The sequence below is a fragment of the Sparus aurata genome, chromosome 5, assembly GCF_900880675.1.
Source record: "Sparus aurata chromosome 5, fSpaAur1.1, whole genome shotgun sequence".
NCBI lineage: Eukaryota > Metazoa > Chordata > Actinopteri > Spariformes > Sparidae > Sparus > Sparus aurata.
In genome coordinates, this window is record NC_044191.1 from 26053537 (window position 1) to 26079856 (window position 26320).

General features: G+C 39.4%; 1 protein-coding gene across 1 annotated transcript in view; it reads left to right on the forward strand.

The window, feature by feature from the left end:
• Positions 1–550: 550 nt before the first annotated feature.
• Positions 551–26320, forward strand: part of commd10 (COMM domain containing 10) — a 63283-nt gene continuing 37513 nt past the window's right edge. The window contains exons 1-5 of the mRNA XM_030415859.1: positions 551–841; positions 2343–2433; positions 3823–3933; positions 5053–5208; positions 7853–7963. Coding sequence (XP_030271719.1) covers positions 813–841; positions 2343–2433; positions 3823–3933; positions 5053–5208; positions 7853–7963 — 498 coding nt within the window. The 5' untranslated portion in view covers positions 551–812. The remainder of the gene's footprint in view (positions 842–2342; positions 2434–3822; positions 3934–5052; positions 5209–7852; positions 7964–26320) is intronic.

Here is a 26320-nt window from a genome sequence, read left to right on the forward strand (position 1 = left end):
TTTTTTGGTGCACTTGCAGTACTTTTCTATTGGTGTGTTTATTTGGACCATTATGCAATGCAGCATAATGGCAAATTGTTACATATTATATTTATGTATTCATATTTATTTTATTTATTGATAATAAACACTTGGTTACAGACTTGGTCTATCCTTCAATAACTCTAATCAGTAATTGAGGACTTATAAGAAACCAGCCAACATTTTTGACTCCATTATTATCAAAATGGATGTTTAAATGCCTACCCATGTGGTTTTTTAATAACTAGGCACCCCAAAAACTGTTCTATTAAATGGCTTCACTGGCATGTAAGGCATTCATTACTGTTTTAGGAAAGATTATTAAATCGTTAGTTAGATAGTATCAACTTCATAAAGGGTTCCATGTCAGAGATTATGGGTGTAAGCAGCAGTAGGCTTATGCTTTTCCCTGCGCATTTGTCGCCGGCTCTGTTTGTCCATTACATATTCCGTACTTACTCTTGTAGCAGAAGCTTCAGTTGTGCCCAGCTTTACGCAAACACCGCGCCAACGGATTCAGCTGTATGGTCACAGTTACTGAGAAATCGATTGACATATTATTCTTGACACTGTTGTGTTAGAGAATAAAGTGACACTTAAAGTAATTGATTTGTCTGTAATTCGTTCTTCACTGCGCATGCTTGTCGCAGCTTTGACTGTCACATGTACCGCTGTCTGTCTCGTGACAACAGGAAGGCGGAATAACAACAGTGAGAGGATGCTGCTGCTGCTGCTTTGACACTTTGACACAACTCTTCATTTTTCATTCATAGAAAAAGCAACAGACAACAATGACTTCAATTATCAAAGAAACACAAAGGTGGGCTGCTTCTCTCTTTAATTATAAAGAAATACAAGGAGTATTTCCAGTAACTAACGTCAAGCTAAGTTACCTGTAGCCTAACGCAGCTTTATGAAAGTTCTCGATATTTTGATGTGGTGCATCAATGAATATTAGCAAACACGTAGAACTAGCTCGAGGAAGATTTATGTTTCTGATGCCATCGTTAAACTGCGTTATTATCAGATTTTATTGCTCTTTTTTGGGGGAAAATTAGCCCTCTGTAGCTTCCTTCTTCCACTTCTTCTAACAAACCTGTACGTTAAATTATAACGTTACATGAGGACTCATCGCGTTGTGGTAGAGTGAAGTAGCTACATGTTTTTGTGAGGTATCGACAGTATACTGTTGTCTTCTAGTAAGACTCAGCACAATAACAATACCGCGCTACATTTAAGGAGAGAGTTAATCGTTTGTTTCTGTTAACAAACAATAATATGCTATACACATAATGTATTAGCTGATTTTTTTATTGTTAAGTTGCAATTGATATTGATGAATTAGTGTTTTTTTGTTGTTGTTTCAAATTATTAGTATTTTGCTATAGTATTTATGCATTATTTTAGTGTCAAACAAGGTACCAGGGATTTGAGGGAAACGATATGTTAATTCTGTGTATGTCCTGTACACATAGCAGCATTGACAATAAAGTTTGACTTGACTTGACTCGAAAAGGTAGCAGAACAAGGCGATCAAACTACCTTAAATACCATATTAGTTTGTGTAAAAATGTATAAATGCAATAGTTAACAATCACAAACTGAGGCTTAAAGTCACAGTTCTTTTGAATTGGTTATAGTTGTGCCAGAAATGTGACTAAAATAATTTAGGTCTAAGTCCCAGGCAAGTCTCAAGTCATTTTTTATCAGGCAAATTTAAGTCAAGTCGATTATTCAGTTAAGGCAAGTCAAGTCTCAATTCAAGTCACTTATCTCTCCTGAAGATACTGCAGTCTTACCTGCCCAGATTATAGCATAGTGAAGATCTGATATGACATGAACATATGACTGTAATATAAGATGCACTTAATGCACCTAAAAAGCACAATTCTTCTTAACTGGTCATTTTAGATAAGCAATACTTAGGTTTTTGTTAAATTTGACTTAAGTAAAATTGTGAAAGTTCTCTTTCAATTGTTATTATGAGGTTTGGTTAATTTGGCTGTGTGTGTGTGACAGTATGTCTACACACAACCTCATTTCAGGCTGCCATTCAGTCTTCACCCAGATGGTCTTATTTATTCTGTGGAAACCTCCTGTCTACTGATGCTGTATTTTGTCACTGGGATATGTTTGTATGTGTCTTTGCTGTCATATATACATTGCAGTTACCTTTGAAATTCACTGGCGGCTAGAGTGAAATGCCTTTCATCTAGGACATGATACTTGGTCCGTAAAGTCTTATTCTGTTTGTTAACTGAAAGATCTGAGTACTTTCCACACCGCTGTCATCAATGTTCATGACTCTTCTTTCCAAACAGCATAAAAGAGGCGGTGACTTTCATCAACGCAATTGATGCGAACAAATTCTCCAGGCTGATCTCCCGCATCATTCAGAAGCTTCATTTGAAGGTACAGAGACTGCACAGTGCTATCCGTGACAAAGACAAGAGGCTTCTGAGGCTTTTGCAGGAAAGCTGTAGTGCCAGAGAGAGAGCAGTGCATGCATAATGACTTATCACAGCATCAGTCAGACTTGCGCTAATGAATGTGCACTCATGCCTGGCCCTGTTGACCATTCAGGTTTTTTTTTTATTAGATTTAGCTGGTTGACAAAAAATGTCAGCCATTCATTCCATGAACAATAAGTGTGGTTGATTAGATTTTTTTGACTTGCTAAATGAAATTAATTTTGTTTCATCATAATATGTCATTCAAAAGATATCTTGATGATAATGATAATGATGTAAAGAACAGATGTATCTTATGACATTTATAATGACTGTTGCATGATTGCTCACTGATATGGCTTCCTCACTCATGGAATGGAGCCACTGTTATGTTTTCACCTGTGACTGTTTGTTACTTGGCTGGTTTGTCAGCAGGGTTACACAAAAACTAAAGAATAGATTTTCACCAAACTTGGATTGAGGATGCATTTTGGCCCAGAATAGACCCGATTAACTTTTGGGGTGGATCCTGCTAAAGACATGGATCCAGGAACAGTGCAAAGTTTTTTTTTGTAGTTTTACTCTCAGGGAAAATGCATATATTATGATGACAAAAAAACTTGTGATATTTAATGATTTATGATTTTTGATTAGGCTTGATTCAATTTAAGGGGACTGTGGGGCCTATGCGGAGGTATGCTCTCTACTCAGTAGTGCCATTTTAGTTGATGGTAATTGTTTAACCTTTGCTTTTGCTAGTCTGAGAAGCCCAAGTGTCTGCTGTGAAATAACCTGTGACATTTTGCCAATTATTTAGTTATACTGTAATTTATGAGATGAAAAGATGACAGTTGTCTGATGTAAGTAAGTCGAGTCATAAGTTTTATCCTATTATATAATATATATAAGATAATATATTACTTTACTGCAAAGGCCCATTGTATTATTTTATTTACAAAGATTCATTTACCAAAGATTTTTCATGATGTAACTTGATGCTGTAACCAAATATATGGTAATTGTACTTGATTATTGATCATGATGAGAAATTGATTATCCTAAAAACTACTTGGTTAAGATCAGATTATCATATGATCGTGAGCACACAAGCACCTACCAGTGAAAACAAACCTTGACACATTGATTAAATTGAATTTGAATGGTTCCTTTCATAACCTGGCTCTTGATACCCACGTGGTCTATTCTATAACTGTTTCCTTTCTTTTTAAAAGGTTGTTGATCCTAAATCAGAAAGAAGGTTTTCATCTTTTTCTTCAGCTCCTGAAAACAGTAATTGTTCAATGACCTTTTCACACTGACACAGTAAATTATGTTATTTTTATTTTCACAGGGAGAGCGGACGTTCAGTGAAGATGAGGAGCAAAAACTTCAGGCTGCCCTCTCATTGGATAAACAGGCTCTTAATCTAGTCCTGGAAACTGCTGCCTTTATACTAGAGCAGGTGAGGGGAGATCACCGCACATTAGTACAAGTTTTTACCTAATTTTTGTTTATAACATGATTGAAATACAGATTCTTCTTATGGTTTTGTTTTTATTTATTCTTCAAGAAAATTCGATAATTTTAGTGGCTGAAATTAGGTTTTTAGATGTGATGAAAAAGGCCAAGTAAGAAAAAGGCTCTGCCCGAAGGTTTCCATTCATTTGGATGTGGAAATGAAGCAATATGATGAGTCTGACCCATTTAGATATGTTACAAAAAAGTCTTGCTTGACACTTAATGGTGTAGATAAACCATGGAAAATTATTCCTCAAGCAATCAATCACACCAACGCATGTCAACTCTAGGTCTCCATCCCCTTGAGACCAAGAAGACCGAGAGCTGATACACCTAGAGTTGATGGTTAGAATCCTAGCGTTGACATGTGTCGGTCTGTTTATATGCCTGAAAATTTTTTTCCCCCATGGTTGTCAGCACCACTTAGTGTCAAGCAAGAGTTCCAGGATTTTAACTCTTACCTGCTCCCACAATGAGCACCTGTCGGATAAGCTATCGGAGCCATGCAGTGCTTCCTTCTTCCATATGTTATTTCAGTACAGAGAGAGACTTTTCTATGTAGTTTACATTTAACCTTCTTGGGTTGCAAAACAGTAAACCAAAAACAAAAAGAAACTGCACTAATTGACCATACAAAATCGCTATTGCTATCCCCACGAGCTGTGCGGATGCTCGCAAGACAATTTATAATGACAGAGGACACAGTTTACAAATGTACTGTATGCACTGCTTTGCCTGCCATGACCATGAAGAGACACATTACCATGGATAGAAAACCTCTAGTTGTGTGCTTTGTGCATGGTTGAATACTTTTTGATCAATATGTGATCAAATCTTAAAGAAAGATAGAAATTGTATCTGTACAGTAGCTGGATTTATAGCTTTAGTGTGAATGACATCATGAGCCTATTTCTCCAGCGGGGGTCACTGTTGCATTGTGAATTGCTGTATTGAAACAATGCCGAGTTGAGCGTTGGCAGTAAATAGGAACAAGACTATAAGAATGATCTGTTACACCTGTAAAACATGGTTAATGGTAACATTTATCTCCTCTCCCCTGCAGGCCGTGTATCATAATATGAAGCCAGCCTCTCTGCAGCAACAGCTGGAGACAGTTCATCTAAACCCAGAGAAGGCTGAGATGTTCTCTCAGGCCTGGGCCTCAGCTGGACCTGAGCTGGTGGAGAAACTGAAGCACAATGTCTTTGCCCCAAAGAAGGTAAGGCTGATCCATAATTGATTTTTTGGCACCAACTCTGACTTAGCCCCACAGTGTCTCGAAACCAAAATACAAGATGAATCCACACACAGACACTAATGTAATTGTGGCCTTCATTTCAAAGAGTTTTTCACTGCTCACACAATTTGTCACCTTAATTTTAGAACGTGTTCCTCTCTGAAACTTCATTAAGCAGTGACACCTCAAACAGTGTTCCTTTCATAGTCAGGGGAATTAATATCCAACTCAGTAAATAAGCAGCATGTACACATCGGTCACATTATGCTGGAGTTGTTGCTGCTGTTGTACATCAACATATCTCACCTGTCAGGGTCTCACAAGTCATCTTCCTCTCCCTCATGAATTTGTTGCTGCCGGCAGAAGGTGGTGACAGCCATTGATTGCCAAGACGACCGCTGCTACTCCTTTGACTTTGGGCTATAGTCAAGTCACTGAACAGATCGTAGATCGTGTGTTTACATTTACATAAACACTACATGTATACATATAGTTAGACTTAGCTATTTTACACCTTTGCCAAGCAAGACACCAGCAAACAAACTAATTACCACCTTGTTCTTTCTTCGAAATATTATGCGAGTATGATGTGTCATGAAACTCTCACCCATTTTCCCACCAGCCTGCAACACTATCAATTAAAGGCATACAGGTTGTGATCACACTGAAGGTGAACTATGAAGAGCAGTGAGTCTCAGTACTGGTGATAAAAGCAAATATTTAATGATAAAAGACAAGACAAGACAAGACAGATTCAAGAATGTGTTTCACAGTTTGTGATTAATTTATTGTGTCCGCAGATGCATTCAGCCTGCGTACAAATGCCAGCTTATTTGAACAAAATGCAAAACAATTTTACAAATTGAGTGAGTTTTGAGGCTGTTTTTACAACCTCTGATCTACAAATTCATGTTGGGTTAAAGTGTTTGGTGGAAGACTTAAACTTCCATCCTTGATGTACTTTGATGTTTCACCAGTATTGACGCTAATTTTGTGTTGATTATTGTTGAAGTGCGCTGCTCATTTGAGTTTCCCTACTCAACCGGACTCTCAGTTAGTTCATGTTCGTCACTGCCAGTTGAGTCCATAGTCCATAATGTTGCAAAGTCATGTTTCTACAGTAGCCCAAAATGGACAGACTAAACACTGACTGTCTCACAGATAATCATGATCCATGCTTAGTATGGATTCATAAAGGAATCTATAAATGATATGTGTTATTGTCTGTGCGGTTTCATGTCCATGTTAGAAACAAGCCTTCCCACTTTTACATGTTATACCCTGGATTCATTTTCATCTATAGTCATAATTGTAATCAGTAAATCAAACCTTTTGTGTTTTTAGCGTTCACCGTAGTTTCTCCTTTGTGCTTGATGAGATGAGGGATGTTTAGCTGGTTGCAATGCAGAACACTGTTAGATGCCATGAAATGATTACCATAAGTGCCAAATAACACAGCTACCAAAAAAATATTAACATTTACTGAAGCAAGAAATACATGATCAAATTAGATGGGTAATACATTAATAAGACGCTGTACAATTTTATTTATGAGTCATCATTACTTTATGTATTTCCATAATACCAAAATACAGTTTATTCATTTGTGTCTTTGATTCATTTGCATATGCTGAAGGTAAAATAAGTAACACATCAGAGAGTTGGGATGTTTATTCTCATTGGTGTGGATGTTGTTCCAGTTGTGAATAATGAGGCCTGGCCCTTCCCCGCCTCACACCTGTCCTCGGATACTGCAGAAGCATCCAGACCCAATAAGTCACACATGGTTTATTATTATGGCCTCTCGCTGCATCATAAAACACTTAACTGCGCTGCCTTGACTCCGTGCTGCTAATCTATCACCCTGCTACAGCTGACTAAGACTGAGAGTAATAGTCTGACCACCTGCAGCTCGGAGGCAAGTTAACTTTAACTTTGAAGAGATAAAGCAAAGTTGTCCAGTAGTAAATATTGCCATGTATATCACAATGGTCGTTTTTAATGTGGCAATACAGTGACTTCTACCTATCTTGTTGACTTAAGGTCCGCAACCAAGCCATGTATTACTTGTGCAAATGCACTTTTCAGCTAAAGAAACAAGTTCTTCTTATTAGATTAGGTTTTTAATCTCTCTTAGTTTTAATAAAATAGTGACACACAAGTGAGAAAGTTACAACTGATCATAAATAAACCAAGAGAAATCTAGAACAAATCTACTAGTTGATTAATCAGTTAGACAAGTTCAGTTCTGAAACTCTTATGATATTTAGTTTGATTGGCAGTGATAAAGTTGATAATATAGCACTTGTCTACTCAATGACTACAAAGTGCTTTTCAAACATGAAACAATTAAAAAACTCAAATCAAGTGAAAATTCTAGGTCAGGCACTGAGAGTATAATGAGGATAAAGGATGAATAAAATATTAGTATACGCATAAATACACAAAACTAGATATTCCTTAAGAAATTCTGCCTCCACTTGTATTTTGTGGGAAAAGTGCCATCTTAGAGTTTTTTCATGGAGTCTTTGAAAATGCGTCTGGGGCATTAATTAAATGAAAGTGAGGGACTTTTTTGAAACAGCGTTAATATTAAAGAAAGCCCGACTCGTTGTGTGTGTTTCAGCTGGAGTATGTCGGCTGGCAGCTAAACCTGCAGATGGCCCAGTCCAGCCAAGCCAGACTGAAGTCTCCCAGTGCTGTCCTCCAACTGGGACTCCGAAGTGAAGAATCTGAGGTACACACACACACGCAAACAGCACAGTGTGCACGACTGTCATTATTTCACCATTCAATCGTCTTCTTTAAATACACTAACTACTAAAAAAACACTTATTATCGACTGTAATCAGAGAACTGCTTTGTGTTCATGCCAAATGAGAAGCAGATCCAATCTTTCCCCTCTTTTTTGGCTAATAGATGGTGATCCCACTGGTGTCTGTTTTGACCCAGAGGTAGATGTACATCTGGCTCCAGAGTAACTGTAGTGTAAAAGACCAGAGATCAGGGAGCTTGTTATCTGAAACCTCCAGGGTCTCTTTCTCCTCTTGAGAGACCGACTCTGTGGCTAGAATTGGAACTAGCATTGAACTGTGTCAATTTAAGCACAGTATCCAGGCTTGTTTACAGTGTGTTTTTAAATTTAGTCTGGATGTCTGTCTTATTGAGGTCATTAGTAATTGGTTATGGTTTCGTTATAAATATCACGATGTTGGTGCAACTTCCTAATGAGGCCGAGCCACAAATATTTGTATCTATAAAGAAAAAAAAAACTCAAAGAAAAATAATACAAATACGGTCTTTACTCCCACTGTAGCGTTGCTGTGCTTCCATTCATTTGTATTCAGAGTTTGTTTGGATCCCAATTAGCTAATGCTATGTAGTTACTCTAATAGCTGGGACCTCATGAGCCTCCCTCGCTCATTTCTTTCTTTTCCACTGGGATAAGGATTGCTCTGTTGTTGTGGCAAAAAGGAGTGAGAAACTCAAAAGAAGCATTTCTTTTTCAACATTAAATGTTTTTTCAACCTCTGAAGTATGCGATTCGAATGAAATAGTCCATTGAGACTTCTAACAACCTCAAATGTGAACACATACTAAGGAGAAGAGATTAATCAAGTGCTGTTGATGTTCGACAAATATTTGAAAGATTGTAAATGCTACTACACAGGACTGCAGTTTGTTGGCATGGATACTGAAAGATTCAGTTGTGACCTTCAGGCACTGGTTTCGTTTAAAGCAGTTTTTGTCTCAGAATGGTGGGACTGATTATCCCTCCAGCCCGGATAGTGTTGTTCCAGCTGACTAGTCAAGTGTCTTTCTTGCACGCTGCTTTGTATTCAGTCCCTGGAGAATGCCGGCTCAGCCTAAATGTGGAATTAGGCATGACATATTCAAATTGCTGCCTTCTTAAATGTAGGCCTATAGGCGTAAGCCTGAACAAAAATGTACGTTTTTCTTTATCTTTGTGAGTGCCAGAGCAGTAGGATATATATGTATATATATATTTTGTTTTAGACTATTTTCTGCTGTGTTTTCTCTAGGCTTGCAAAAGAGGCATTAATTTATTTAAATCCACTTACACAATTCCCCTTGTGGGAGGAGATAGCTGGGGGGCTAAAACAAGGCTGGTTAAAAGTGTAGAGGGATCAACTTCACGTAAGATACTGAGGTGCACATCCTCTGGTAGGCTGCAGGGGGCACTATTGTCTCACAGGTTGGAAAGCGTCCCCCCAGGGGCAGCAAAGTATCTGAGAGATGGATAGGATACCTCGTTTAACTTTGTATTAAAGCGGTTTTGTGTGGGCACAGTTCTTTTTTTAAATTTCCATCGGTGTTTCCTGACAGGAAGTTTGTTTTCTCCCAAACTCTCTGAAAAATCTCGCAGCACAACTTCTGCAATGTCAAAACACTGCGATGACTGAGAAGTAAATTAGTTGCGAGTAGAAATGAAATTCAGCTTCAAGTGTCATACTAATTGCAGCACAGATTTATAACACCGTCAGTGAGAGGGGAAGGCAAAACTGCAAATAAGAGAAATTACAGGATTAAAGGTGACATAGGTCAGGGGAGTGGAGGGCGGGGAGACTGAGAGGAGGTGAAAAACAAATAAAAAAGGACATAAGGGAGTAAAATAATGAAGATGAAGGAGGATGAAAGACAGAAAATGAAAGAGAGGAAGAGGAAGGCGAGGGTGACCGCCTGTATATTATTGATTGCTTGGAACCCAAGTCGAGAGTTACAGACTCTCCCATCTGACCGGCCTCCTGCTTCATTAGCACTCTCCCTGAGGAGGAGGAGGAGGAGGAGGAGGAGGAGGACTGGCAGGGAGCGTCTTTACCAACAATATGTGACATACAGTATATCTACAGTAGAGTGGGGAAGATTTTAAACGACATATTTGGAGCAATGAGTGGACTGCTTTTTAGGATATTGAGTTTTTTTTTCCCCGCTTTTATTAAAATATTCATTGAAAGACTTATTTCATAAGATGTCCTCCTCTGCCTCCTCAAAATGTGCGGTATAACAACATATATCGAGATTACACATCATTGGTTGTGCCTCGATGCAGCAGTCAGTGTGGCACCCCACCCAGAGGAGCTGCTATTTCCCTAAAATGAATTTATATTGGATTCAGGGGAAAGTTGCTGTTTCCTTTCATGAAAAGTGTGCTGAGGAAGAGCTGCAGTTCATCTGAGCACAGGCACATGTCCTGACACTCACCCCCAGTTACATTTCAAGACTGAGTTTATCCTCATAAGGATGCAAGGTTCCCACAGTTCCCTGATGTCCTTGAAAGTTTGAGCAAAAACCAGCGCCTCAAAAGGTTACTGAAAACAGAAAGAAATATTAATGAACCATTGAAAGTGCTTGAGTTTATGTATTTTGTGCGAGAATAGAAATGAAAGTTTTTTTATATTGATTTTTGATATTTTCTTTTACTTGGCATTTGCAAGAAGGCTTCACTCTGCTGCATCACTGCAAGTGTGATGGTCACACGCAGCATGAGAGACTCAAGTTGACTGGTGCAGGTAACGGCAAGAAAACTAAAAAGCTATCCTTCAACTCTGCCTGGGAAATGTAAATATCAGGACTAGTGGCTCACAAAAATTCTTTCAAAAGCCTGGCTTGTTAAAATCCACATAGCATTTTGCACATCTATTTCATAAGACAGGCACGTAGGAGAAGGACGAGCAAATCAAAAGTTGCAAACAAACTCCTGTACACTGTCCAGCTTGCAAAAATACATTATGTATTGTATTACAATTGTTTTTGTATTGTTTTGGTGCTAGACCTCAACAAGCCTGATGAAGTTAGCCAGTGTGCAGGAGTTTGAGTTGCCTCGAGCGTACAAGAAGGCATCCTGACTTTGAGTGGTGTTCCATTGTACTTTTTCGAGTAGGAGTTCGGAAATGTTCAAGTTCCAGCTTGCCTGGAATGCAGCACAAGTCTCTATCTCTATCCCCTCAACTTAAACAGTGTATTGTTTTGCGATGCTGAGTTTGGGAAGACGAGAGACCGCATAGTCTGTCATCACAGTAACACAGCAGCACAACTGAGAATCATTCACACGGTCAAGTTTTTAATTGTTGTCTCTGAGCTTTTCTAAAACCTGCTAGTTTACATTCTAAAAATGATCAGTGTTGTAGCAGTCATCAACTTGATCTGTGTCTCAAACAATGTTGGGTCCTTGAATTTGATGGAACTTGGCCTGGAACAGTCGTTGAAGATTCCCTGAAGCTGATGTGCAAGAAGGTGTGGAAAACCCAATGAAGCATCACTCAGCATAGGTATGAGAGGAGACCTGTGGCACAGCTTGTTTGTTATTCCGAAGGAGGAGCAGCTGGGACCAAAAAAGACTTAAGTGTTCTGCGCTCTAAAGCTAAAAAAAAAAAAGTTAGAAAAGAAACAGGATCTGAGCGGGGGGGTAGAAGCAAGATGACAAGGACGCAGGGGAAGGTGATAAGAAGGACGAAACGTAGCTGGAAGAAGACGAGAAAAAAAGGAGAATGACAACAGAGGGAGAGGATGAAGATGAAGAGAAGGTGGAGGTGACAGCAAAGATTAAACATGGAGAGCAGAGTGGGGGATTCCTCTAAAAACACCTTTTGCGATTCATTTTTTTGTGGAAAGAATAATAGTGTGCATCAGTTGCAGTTATTAATGGTGCCCACGGATTCCCATTCATCAACACACAAAAAAAGCACCAAAAACTGCTTTTATCTCTATTGCAATAGGGTTTCTGCTAAGCACGCTCTCCTCACTGCAGATAACCAGGTTTAATTCTCTTCTGAACATGCAGACCTTGAAATAGTAGAGCACAATCCTTACCATTGTAATTGTGAGGTTTTTGTCTGTCGAGGTTTATGTGGGATAAACCTGTGCCTGGAGAGATGCAAAGGGAAAACACAATACAGGTGGCTTAACGGACGTGCTGGAGTGTGGACGTTGCTGTGTAGTTTAATACTTGTTGCTAGTCTCTTGCTGAGGTACAGAAAACTGCAGAACATGACGCACAGGAATGATTCAAGAGATAATAACTGAGAGAAAATTATTGGTTGTGTAGTTTTAGATGTTTGCGCCTGTGGTGAAATTGCAGAGAAACACAAAAAGTGGGTGGTTGAAAAAGTGAGTGGGTGTCAAATTAAGTCTTCGCAAACTCACATGTACTTAGAATTGAGCTGCATCATGAAAAAAAAGCCTACATTTTGGATTGAGTGTGATATTTAGTAAACATGCATTTACTGATATTAAGACAATCATTGTCTTTTTGTGATCAGCTTTATTGAACATTAAAAACTTTGAAGACACAGAGACCTTGAGCTGCAACTACCTTATGTTTATGTATATATATCTTACTGATTAACTCTGTGATTAATCATTTAGTCTATAGAATACAAAACTAAACTGAACTAGAAATGTCAGTCACAATATCTGAGGGAACAAAGTGATGTCTTTATATTGCTTCCTTTGTCCCAACACTTCAGAAACTCCTCATTTTCTATCGTGAATGTCAAATAAAAGCAGCAAATGTTTGACATTTCGAATGACCATTAATTTGTATAGTTTCCAAACAATGTTTTGATTGACTAATGGATTAACTAACGCTAAGTAAAAATCTGTTCCCAGCCTCTTAAATGTGAATATTTGCCGTTTTTCTTCAGTAACAGTGAACTGAATATGGTCAAACTGAAAAACCTTGAAATTCTGATGGGTATTTTGCTTTTTACATTTTTCTTTTGAACTTAATGGTGCCCACTTTTTATTGACCAAACAATTACTTGATGATTTGAGATAATTATTTATTTTGAATTTTGAAGCCTTAGATAGTATTTATTTTCCCACCATATTTTCTCTGTCCACCTGTTTTTCTTCAATCATTCCTTCTGATGTATCAGTCTCCTTCTCCTCAGTATCCCTTCCCTCCCTAATCGTCTGTTTTCACTTTCCATTTATTAAGTGACTAATTGTTGCAGCTCAGTAGAAAACAAAGCTTTTGGAGAACAAAAAGCATTCAAAATATATACAAAAATATATATATTTGATTGTTGTCAGCTATTACAGGACCATTAGTCATATTTCAAATGATTTGGCCACAGAAACAGCAGCTTAGCGTTAATAATATATTCAGTTTCATCATTAATTTGTGCAGTGGAAAGCTCCAGGTGAAGCATATGACAGGCAGGGAGAAATGAATGGATAACTTATTTTTAGCAGCACTTAAAGCAGCAAGCACAATCTATCTTTGTTGTTTTTAAAATGCTGCCTGGCATTGACGTATCATTGGAGAGAACACACATATGGTCGTGGGTACTGTCATGGACAACGGATGACATCTTAAAGGCTACCTTGTTCCAGAAATATGCAAAAGGAGACATCGAGCTCGGTGGTTCCCAGCCTTTTTGGCTTTTTGGCTTTTACAAGATGTAAAAGTCATAACCACTCATCAAATGTTACATATTTCTGTTTTACCTTTTCAGCGTCTAAGTTTTAGAGGCCTGAACAGGTTGAGTACTTCACAAACTCAGTTTCTCTCTCTGTTCATCACCTTTGTGTCCCTCTCCGACTATCATTTTAGCTCTCTTTCCCTCAGAGTATCCGTCTCCTTTTTTATTTATAAACATGCAACTAGACACATGTCGCTTTGATGAGTGTGAAACTTTAAATCCCTCGCCACTCACGGTGTCTCTCGCGCTGTGTCTCTGTCCTGTGGCATTAGAAAGAGCCGCCGCTCCACCGACCAAGGCTAGGGTGACATTTACAATATAGAACATCCACTTGCAAGGCAGACACCACCGATTTCAATATTTATTGTGGACTCGCCAGGCTGCAAAGGCAAAGGGCAAAAGGTAGTGAGCTAATGTAGCTACCACATCCCGACTTCAAAGGGTGTGTTTAGCTGAAAGCTTCAGTCAGACTTGATGAGAATTGATAAAGTACAGTTCTTTAAGTTTCAAACCATGTACTAAAGCAGCTTTTAGACAAAATAGATTTTTTTTTATGTTTCTCACATGGCATTTAAGTTGTTGAAAATGAACTTGGGAATGAGTTTCATTTGAAAAATGATAGTAAAAAGTAATTTGGCAAACTAGACTGACAACAATTGCTGTTTCTAGCATCTCATGTGAGGATTCTCTGAATTTGTCTGTTTTTTTTTACATTCATAAGTGAGTCTGTTTGGAGTCAAAAAAAGCTATTTGAATCTTTCATTTTGGGTCCAGGGAAATTTTTCACAAATTGTCATTTAATTTTAATCCACTAATCCTCCACTTTAGACAGAGTTCAGAGAATGATTTCTGACTCAGAGGCTTGTGCCCTGGACCTGTGGTCAATATCTGTTTTCCTTTTTGCATAGGGATGGGATGAGATTTTAATCATATCATTGCCTTTTCCTGAATAATTTGAATTTTGCGTGAACACTTTTTGTTGGCGGTGAGCAGATGGACAAATCAAGCTGGTTTTGTTTATCGTCATTTATGTTTTCATCCTGGCCTGCATGGCTCTAATTATATTATGACATATGACAAGTTAATTAGCCTTGGTTATCAATGACACTCATACAAGAGTGGCAAATGAATGTCATTTTTGGAGTTTAAAGCCCATGTTGCACAGAAAGATATTTAAGAATATTGCTGATGTTTCCAACCTGACTTGAAATATAATTTTACAGACATTACAACTAGCACTGTTAACTTATAGTCATCTTTTTTTCCATGAAGCAATCCTTTAGACTGCTTTTTCCTCTCTGCCATGACTCCTTCTTATTGCAAGGTGCAACAAGGAAATGGACGAATACTTTTCTGATGTATTGGACAATGTGGAACTGGTTCCTGATTCCCATCCCTACTTTTGCAACATTTCTTCCATTCCAAAAAGCATCTTTTGTAGCATACAGTTATTTGTGTCATATTGTGCAAGCAAATCATTGTATGGAAACACAAAATTGTCCATTTCTTATGGCCCCTGAGCAACAAAAATAAGTTTTCCTTCCCATCCCTGTTCTGATAGGTATAATACCAAAGTAGTTCAGTATGTTGTCAGTGAAACTGATGAATAACTCCAGCTGTATCTCGCATTTCTCATTGGAGGAGTGTCAGTACACATAGAAGCCCTGCTGTTAATTGTGCTCATTCATACATAAGTGCCTCCGAATTGTCAGAAATTTCTTACACATTTCTGCCAGTTTAGAGCGTTACATCATCTTTGACGCTTTCACATTTGTGTTATTCTACTTCGACACATACACTGCTTTTTTTTCAGCTTTTTAAGCCTATTGATCGCAAAAAACGAATGCCATAATGTTACTCTTACTTTCTTTTCGTCTATTCGTGACTTATTCATTAGCGACTCTTCCATTCATTGTCTGTGTCAAGCTGTCCCCAGCTAGCTCCGAATTATGAGCCAACTAAGTCTAGTTTGTGGAAAACCTGCTTGTTTTTGTTATCAAAGCATCAGACATGAAAGACTTTTCTTCTTGTGATTCTAATTTATTTTCTCTGTTCTGGCTTACAGTGCCAGCTGTAATCATGGAGGAACGAAGGCTCTTTGTTCAAATGCACACACACTTGAAAACACACAAGCACGTACGCACTCCCAGTGAAGGCTGTGACTTTATTTATTAACATCGTGTGATGAGGAATGCAATTAAACATCTCATTTTGACTTCTGTGAAGAGGTGCTGTGATCAGAGGCTCCCTGAACATTCCTCCCTGCCTCACGTGTCTCTGTCAAACTGGCATCTGGAGCGGCGGGCCAAAGTTTGAATGCAACTCAAAGCTTCCCTGAAGAGTTACATAAAGCCGGTTCCTGCCTCCCACATGCTCTTGTCATGTAAACCCAACAAACAACGTTCCCCGAGTAGATCCAACCTTTTCAGTCATCATTTGAGGGATTACATGGCCCAATCAATATATTGGAGAGCTCTGATGTTAACGCTGCCGCGTTCAAATCCTTCACACCAAGCCACCCACCAGCCAGGAGGGACAAAGGCAGCTTTGTCTCAATCTCTACTTGCCTTGCTCTACATGTCCCAAGATGCTTTGTTGCTTTGTGCGCACATCTTTTTAAGGGTCTCCCTTTCTCTCTCCATCTCTCTCTCTCTCTCTCTCTCCGTCTCTTTCTCCATCTCTCCCTCGCCCTCCCCCTTTCCCACTGGTGATTTGTTTTTCTCCTGTGGGATTTGGGATCCCATTCATTGAGAGCGCATTGTTCGGCTCTTATCCATTCCAGAGGATGGGCCCCGAGAGGCAGAATGGGCGACTGTGGGTGCTCTCCCTTCTCCCCCTCCCTCTCGCTCTCTTCCCTCGCCACCCCGCTCCTTGCTCCTTGCCATACGATGATGTCATGGCTTTTATGTGCTCCAGGGGTACCCATTGATTCTCTCTCCGTGTTACACACTCTATATCTCTCTCCTCCAACCCATCTACCCTCCCTAACCTCCGCTCCTGTTTTCCACAGCTAGTGCCTTTCCCAGATTCTTTTGCCTCTCAAAAGGCGCCTGGGGGATTTGGAGATGTTTGGATGTTGTTTAGCACACCCACGGTACATGCTTGACACCCAGATAGGGACGCCATCAACCCCACAAATCCAACGGCAACTGCCATTTAAATCTCATTGATTTAACATCCCGCTTTTATTCTCACATCTCCCACTCCTGTGATCAGCTTCTATTTCTCTCGGCTTGTTCAGTCTGTTGTGTTTCACACCCAGTTTGTGAAGTAATCATTAATCCCCTGATAATGTGGTGCCATTTTTTGCCATAGCCGGTAGCGATAGTATAAGAGTGCTTAAGAATAAGATTTTCAGATGTGTGTGTGCGTATGTTTCGTTTTTTTGTTTGAGGTTTATTTTAGAGAGGCTGCTCTGCCTCTTGGCTGAACTGTGCCTGGGTGAGAAATCTATTTCAGCTTAAACAAGACGCACTGATTGCAGAAGCACACAGCCAAATCAGATCCATTCACTCCAGTGAAAGTTGGATGATAGGCATACACGTGGTAAAAACGGCTGTTTTTTTGTTCAGTTGCCAAATATTTGTAATAGTACAGACGAATGTTCACACCACGAACAGGTCTGGGTATTCATTAATGTGGCTGGGATTATTGTAGCATGCTTTTGTTTCTTGTTGAATTGTGCTGCATTTCATGTTGACAACAGTTGGCTTTGTCAGCTCGCGCGGTGCTGTGACGTGATATAATGGCAGTGAAAGGATATGAGCTATAGGCCTCTTCCCTTTGAAATAATGATTATAATGAGCGGGTTGGAGCCTGGCACTGTTGTCAACCGACATGCAATGATAGGGCACGGAGAGCTTCCTCCGCCTGTATCAACAAATTGTCACCAGTGTGTTACTGAACACCCAACCTCTTTGATGTGATATACTGGTATTTGTGACTGTTTTGCTGAAAGGTTAAGTATTGCTTTAGAAAACACAGTTTCTAGGTTCAGAAAGGCATGCATCTGGTGTGCCACATTGTTGGGGTACCGCTTGAGTTTTCATCAAGTGCAAACTTAGAGTAGAGAAACAACACAGGCATAAACGTCTTTGGTGGCAGTCCATAGCAGTCCACTATCTTATGCCAGAAATAATTTAAATGTTACATAAGTGTTGCTTTGAACGAGAAATGAAATCAGCTGCAATTCAGTGAGATGTGGTACTGTACCTTGATTTTAGCACTTTGCTGTATGTTGTAGGCAGTGCGTTAGCAGAGCAGCTTCAGTCCCAAATATCCACACAGGGTGCATTTAGGCACAGACTGAGTGTAGGCCATCAAACTTTTGTCTGCAATCACCGTAGTGTCATTAAAAGTTAAGGAAAAATACCTGAAGTGTAAAAAACTAGATGACCAGGTTACAGTTATGAGCATATAAATCTAGCTAATATTGTCCCTGTGTAGAAAGCTGTCTTGATGAAAACAGAAGCATTTCTGTATAAACAAGACTTTATATTGAGGAATATAAAGAGGATTTTGTGCAAGAAAACTTTTCTGTATTTAGAAGAGGGAATCGACCTTCTTGATATCAATTATCGGTTAAACAAAAGCAGCATTACTCAAACTTTGTCCGAAGAAAAAACAGTCAAAATGTGCAAAATGATTATTTAAAGGAGTGAAGGATTTATGGGGATTAAGGGCAGTAATTAAATTTAATATTTATAATTATGTTTCCATTAGTGTATAAAAGTGTTTTTTAATCCTGTTCCTGTGAGCTCCCTTCCCTGCATGTTTGAGATGTTTCCCTGCACCAACACACCTGAATAGAAATTATCAGCTCACCATCAAGCTGTGCTGAAGCCTGATGACGACCCATTCATTTGAATCAGGTGTGTTGGTGCAGGGAACGATTGAAAACATGCAGGGCAGGGAGCCCCTAGGAACAGGATTAAAAAAAAAAATGTGTATAATCACCTGAAACTAAGAATTGTTGTGTTTTCAGTACTTTAGAATTAATCTTTTATATCTACAGAGGGAACCAGTCTTCTTCCACTGAGTCTGCCATGTTGCAGCACTATGTTTCTACAGTAGCTCAGAACGGACAAACCAAACACCTGATGCCACTTAATCCTATCTGTTGAACCTTTGAATGACTAAATATCTAATTTGAGATGAGTAAATGAGACTTAACATTTGACTGGACATATCATGCCAACTTTTGTTCATTCATTTTAGCTTTCCAACCAATGTTGCTCAGTGAGTTGACTATGTATTTTTGGCCTGAACTGAACAGTACTGCGAAGAAATGGAAAACATCATTTTCTCATATCATAACAACAGTATGTTTGTTGATTGCACCACATTTAAGTTGGGCTCTGTGTTGTCGGTTAGTGATGAAATGTTTAGGCTTTTATTGGGGGGACAGCTGACGGCGTCTCCGGCAAGCTGTTCCGTAAACTCTCCCTAACTCTGTCCCTTTATATCTCTTTCGCACACACACACACACACACACACACACACACACACACACACACACACACACACACACACACACACACACACACACTCACACACACACACACACGTTTGAGTCCTCCCCTCTCACTCCCTCCTTGTGTATGAGAGCGACAGTGTCTGCATACCATGGGGGCACAGGCTGGCTGCCTTGGCAATCTTCTAGCTCTGCCACATAGTGGAAAAAACGGGCCTTACAGTTGTGAATAGCAGCCGTTACTCGTCTTGTTCAAGCACTCTCTCTCTCCTTCACACATACACATAGATACGAACCCACACACAGCTCGGTTGCCTATGACCCCCACTCCAACCTTGTGCCAATCTAATACATTAAAATGCATACTGTTTCAAAATGGAGGCCTTGGCTGCAGGGGTTGAGTGCCACTTATCCTCGAACCTGGCACACCGATGGTTAGTTAAGACTCACATTACAAGATGTTGGCTGGCTTCGGCTCTTATTTAAGTCACCCCACACACATTTAGAAGATTAAGGTTTGACACAGCTTTTTCAGATGCTCTCTGTCACGTTGCAGTAAGCAGAATCAGGTGAAAGGGAAGTTTGAGGGAAGAAACTTGTAAAATTTGGGTGTGTTCGTCACTAGAATAGGCTAGAATGCAAAATGATTATCTCTAGTATGAGGTCACATCATGCAATACTCAATTCAATACCTCGCCGTTACAGCTCTCTCATGGTGGCTGCTCTGCAGTGAGAACATCATTTCTCAGCCCTGTTGGAAAGCAGTCAGAGTTTATGAGCTTGGCAGCCGAGGCTGGTACATGACATGGCACCTTCCCTCTTTCTCCATATCAGGCAACGGTAACTAGCTGCCACCGCCATAATCATCTTGTTATGGCTCACACATGACTCGTGTTCTTTGGCTTGTGTATCTTGGCGCTGGAGCAGTTGAGTGTCTCCATTCTCCTTGGCTCTGCAGCGTCAAGCTTCCTGAATTAGAGCCTCTTAAACATGAAGATTTATTTAGGTTTAAAAAAGACCCATGGATGAATTTTAGGAAATGCTTTACAATATTAGATCAGTAAATGCATTTCACATCATTTATTAAAGGTGAACTTTTAAGATCAAACACACACACCACCAAATAGTAAATATAAACATTGATTTTGTTGAAAAAGAGTTGATAAAATTGTGTTGCGTTTCTTCTGTACTGCTTTATATTACAAGCTTTCCCAGCTGTGATAGTCCTACAAAAAAGTAAACTGTAATCTTAACAGCTGAAATGCTGGACATTTACTTTTTGCAAACCACTGATATGTTGAAACTCTATACTTCTTTATGTTAAAGTTTCTAATTTCATGCTGTGACAGTGTTGGGCTTCTGGTCTGGTGAGGTTTAAGCTTGTTAAAATATCCCGTTTTGTTGCTTCTAACACAGCTGGAAAATGTCCTGACTTCTTGTTAAACAAATCATCTCAAACATGATCTCTTGTGAAACATATCCAGCAGTTTCAAGCTTAAAAATGTTGAAATGCTGTCTTGAACAGTGGTTGTCATGCCACCATTATTCTCTCCATCTTCTGACATTGATATACATTTAATGTGAACATAATATTATGCGTATTGGAGAAATTTCAATATGGCCCATATTTATTTTTTTATTTTTTTATTTTTTGGCCTTTTTATGGCTTTATTGATAGTACAGCTGAAGAGGGTGACAGGAAACAGGGAGAGAGAGAGGGGGAGGGACACGCAGCAAAGGGACCCAGGCCGGGAGTCGAACCCGGGTCCGCTGCAGAGCCTCAGCACATGGGACGCCCGCTCAAAAAACTGAGCTAAATGGCGCCCCAATATGGCCCATATTTAAATGTATCCATAGCATGCAGAAACACAAGGTGCGACAAAGTGGCGACTGAAAATGTACAAATGCTAAAATGGGTCCAAGCAAAGTCTATGTGTGGGAAACACTCGATTACATGCCTGCATTATCTCCTGCGAATCCCTCGTGCATGCGAAAACAACCTGAATCCAGTCCAGGAATGGCAGACCCTGCCACTACCAATGAAAACGTCTGTGTAGGGAGATAATCACTGAATGAAAATGCATTGATTGGCTATTGCAGAAAAGTTTAGTAAAAGTGGAAAATATCCTACATGTGTTGCTGTGCATCAGTGTTTTGTTGCCACTGTTATTTATCTAATGAGAAGGCTTAAGACTATAAGACCGATATTTTGCTGTTGTTTTGATGTTTCTGAATAAACAGCTAGCTTTTATAAAAAAATGACTAGCATTTGTTAGCTAGTATTTCAGAAACCTGCTTGACATGGGAATTTTCAGATGTATCCTCATTGGTGTGGGCATGGCCTAAATTCAAGAGTTAAAAGGCTTGAGGGTTGAGCGGAAAGTCTTGTAAACAGTAAGCCTCAGATAAATAGGCTGCAGAGGCTCCCTCTGCCTACGGATAAACCGCCAGCTCTTGTCATCCCAAATCAGTTTTTAGGTGCTTAATGTGATTTGTCTCTTTTCAATGTTTGCACCTCCATCGAGGAGGTGTGGGAGGTGTGAACAAACAATGTGAAAGCACCAGGCTATTTCTAGACATTACTCTTTCTTAGCCAGGTGCCATTCAAATAGAACATACTGTACATGTTGCGTTTAACCTCAAATCAGTATTTTCTTCCACTTCCCCCTTTCTGTAATTTTTTTCTTGTTATTCTTGTGTCTCTGTTTATTTCTTTGCTGATGGGCTGTGCCTCTCTTTGTACTCCATCTCTGCTTTGCTTCAGTGTTTCTAACAGCCTGATTATGATTAAACATTAAAATATGGCTGTAGTGAGGCCTCCTGGTGGCCCAGTGGATTTGGGATGCATAATGTGTAACCACAACAACCCCGGCTTGAAACTGGCATCAGACCTTCGTCACGTGTTGCTATAGGCTCTGGCGACAATGTAAGCATTTATTGATGTCATTCCACATGCATAACGCAAACAGAAGTAGAAGTGTTTACATTTTCCGAAACAGAAAACCTACACGTAAACAGAACAATAACAACGGCAGCAGATAGTGAGTCTGAACTGGAAATAGAGTGGCTTCAGTATGAGGAACACCCTTCTATTACGTATACATAGCCTTGGTGGTTTCATGCTCAACAATTATTAAAACGCGATTCTCTTTCTGTTGACCGCATTATATGCCAATTCCTGTTGCAAACTCCTAAACTTTTCAATAATTCCTCTACCTTCTGTTGCTCATCCTCTCATTGTTGCTCATTGTTTGAGTTGAAGAGAAAATGACTGAGAGGGGAAACATCCTGCATGTCATTTGGTGAGAAAACTATTTTTGGTCTCTCTGAAGGATGACTCACAGTGACATATGAAAAGATAAGAAATGATCCTCCATCAGCTACAAAAAGCCACTTTTCCCACTCAGTCATCGCCACGTCCACACTGTTTCTATGTGTCGTTATCTTGCTGCCATCTCTGCCTTCGCTCATCTTTCTTTTATCAACATTACCTTTTTTTGCTGTCTCCACTCTTTTTTTTTCTTCTCATCTAATGAACATCCCCCCGGTCTGCCTGGCTCATTTGTCTCTGTGATAATTGGAGCAAGCGTCACATTGATAGCTAAAAACCCATGACAATTTGTGTGTTCAGCGCACCACATGTGTCACCTGCTATTAACAATACGTAGCATTTTAATTACAGCTCACATACATGTCCCACCCATAATGGAGGTATTGAGACTGCGGCTCACAGCGGCAGATGAAAGGTAGGCCCTGTGGAACCGTCACAACATCTTAATGTACTGAATAAATAGAAGCAACAGCAGCAGCATCTGACAAATGTTGTCAACATGATGAGTAGAGGCTGTTCTTATGAAGAAAATGTGGGAAATACAGTTGATGTGTAGTGCACCAGTAGATTTCTTCTAGCAAAGACCTATCTAAGATATAGGGATGCAGTAAATTGAATAGAATAGAATTTCTTTATTGTCATCGTATAGGTACAATGAAATTAAGTATGCTGCTTCTGTATTATATGTATGACAAAATATCAACGAGAATGGCACTCAGTAGTGTGCATACCTACAGTCCCAACAGTCCCATTAAATTCAATCGTGCCTAATCCCATATCAAATAAGATGTATTTAAATCCGCTTGATCCAGATTTTTATTTGGACCTGTATGAAATTGCACTCACTCATAGATACCAGCCATCTAAATATGGCTCATTATTAAAACGTTTTATTTTAATCAAGATGGATCCCACATTATTAAAACGCCATCCTGCAATGTTAAAGGAAGTGTGAAAAAAATCCCTTTATCGAGTTCTGTTCTAGGCTGAGACCCGTCCTCCATCCAAGTTTAATGGAAATTTGCTCAGTAGTCTTTGTTTTTAATCCTGCTGACAACCAGCAAAGGGACACAGGGGTGAAAACATAACCTCTTTGGGGAGGTAATAGAATAACAATAAAGTACTAAACATTATAAACATAGTCCTGCAGGAGAAAGAAGTTCTTACCAGCAGCAGTACCAGTACAGCAAGGAAATATAGACCCTTCATCAAAACATTGGATTAAATTTCTCTATAAATCCCTATAAGAAGGTATAAACAGAATGTAAAAAGTATAGCGCTATGGTATTAAACATCAAAAGCAGCAGAGGGCTGCACAATTAATCATGCTATTACTCAAATCTTAGTATGGCTGAGCACAATATTATTTAACAATGTTAAAATATTAGAACTGTGGTGCTACAGAGACTTGCAGGTCTTCTTCTCCAGGTGGAAGAAGACACCTTCGTTTTGTTCTGACCTCAACACGTCACACAACTTGATTTCTTTTTGTATAATAAAAAAATAATTAAAATGAAACCCACTAATTGCAAATCATATCCCAATCTGAATATCTGTAAAAAAAAGCACAAAAACAAAAAAAACATTTTTTTAACCCACATGCAGCCTTAGTACAGTAACAGCAATTAGTGCAATCACATTTTAGAAGCAAGAAAAACAGCAAATGAAAAGATGATTATTTTTCCTAGCAATTAACCCATGCCCTTGCTTATATTCAGTACTTATCATTTAATACTACCGCATAGCCTGAATCAACTTTGTATTATATCCAGCAATAAAGCTTTAGAGGACTATGACTCTTTTAACCACCACACCTTTTGGTTAAAAGAAAAGGAACAAAAACATTTTCCACGGCTATGAGAGGTGAGTATGACTAATTCGACAAGCTTCAGCCCATGTAGCAGACGAGACAAACCTCAACAGAAAGCGGGTATAAATGTTGCATCTTTCCACCGAGAATGATCGGAGCTTGGTTTCTTAATATTGCATGATTGTCCTCCTAGTGAGTGTGGGGTGATTATAGGTGTCTATCACAACAAAGGAAAATTAGGGCGGCATTGAAAGAGCCTTTGTTTCAGTGCAGACAGCACACTGAGTCATATTGGGACCTGTTTACATGTCGGCCTGTCTGTTTCCTGATAATGTGGGTCAGAGAAAACCCATCTAGGCAGAGAGAAAAAAAGAGAGCGAGAGAGAGAAAAGAGTGTCCCTTATGCCACATGTGGCTGTCAGCATGCCTGCCTGTCAGTGTGTGCACTCTTTTCTACTATCACAGTCTGTAATGCCTCTTATTTGCTCCAGGTCCTTGCTATCCAGCTATATTTTGTTTGCAGCTTTAGCAACCGTGTCGGTTCCCCTGCAGCATGTCTGATGGGGCCCGAACACTCTGTTCTTTGTTTAGAGCCTGCACTATGAATTATAGATAGAGGAAGCTGCACCGATATGTCACTTTCTTAGGCTTGGCAGAACACACACACACACACACACTTGAGAATGCTAGAAACAATGCAGGCATGCATACACACACACACACACACACGCATATGGAAAGGTATATATTTTGATGTGAGTGTTTAGAAAATAGTCATATTCATGCCATATTCATGTAGATGGAAGTCGACAAATACACGTGGATCAAACACAGAAACACACACCAGGTGGCATCCTGAAAAATCCTGTTTTTTATTCTGAAGGCTTTTCAGAGTTGCCCACAGCGCTCCAAATACATGCACCTCTGGAAATCTACTCTGTGCTTCAGTTGCCTTTTACTGCTGTTGTCAGATCCATATTCAGTACAAGCGCGCGTGCACGCACACACACACACACACACACACACACACACACACACACACACACATACACAAACCTGCATGTGTTGGCTGTTATTAACTCTTATCTAAAATAACACATAGGCACACTTGCAATATAATAATGATATTGTCACATTAGCCTATAGGGATGAGTCTGCGCTATCTTGTTGTCAACTGTGTCTTGTGTTTTTTTTTTTTTTATTCTGAACAATAGAGAAAACTCACACACATTCTCAGCAGGAGGCTTTCACACATATTTTCACAAACTGGGATATGGCCCATGGTGTGTTCTGGTGTCTACTGAGATGTTAATTGGTCATTGCTCACTCTGCGTCTCCTCTGCCATACTACCTGCATGTGGGTGTGTACCCATATGTGTGTTGCCGGAAGTTAATCAGCGCAAGTTGGTCCAAAAAAAGGGGGAAATTCCATGGTCTTATTCTCCTAGTTTTTATTTTGAATGTGATAAGAAAAGCAAATGTATTATTAGAGTAGAAACAGATCATCAGAGCTGTTACTACCTTAATTTCTTTGATTAACTTGTGAATTGTTTAGTCTGTAAAATGTTCGGAAATTATGAAAGACAAAGATCATAGTAATGCCTTTAGTGTGCTTATTTTGTGGGAGTAGCAGTCAAAAATGTTAAAGGTTACATATTATGCTAATTCATGGTTCATATTGTATTTTTGGTTACCACTAGAATAGGTTTACATGCTTAAATGCTCAAATAAACATTAGTTTTCTCTGTCTAGTGCTGCAGCTCTCTGTTCCCCCTCTGAAACGCTCTGTTTTAGCTCATGTCTCTTTAAAGGCCCCCCTCCTAATTACCCAGTCTGCACTGATTGGTAAGCTAACACATACCTGAGCGAGCACTGACATAGTGTCATGCCACCAAGTCACAGAATTAAAGGTAGGACTACTGACGAGGTGTTTCAGGCACTTCAGGAGCAGTATACATGCATTAGCACCTACGTAATACATAGAATGAAAAAAAAACCGGATAAAGCTGAATAGATCTTTGAGAGACATTTGA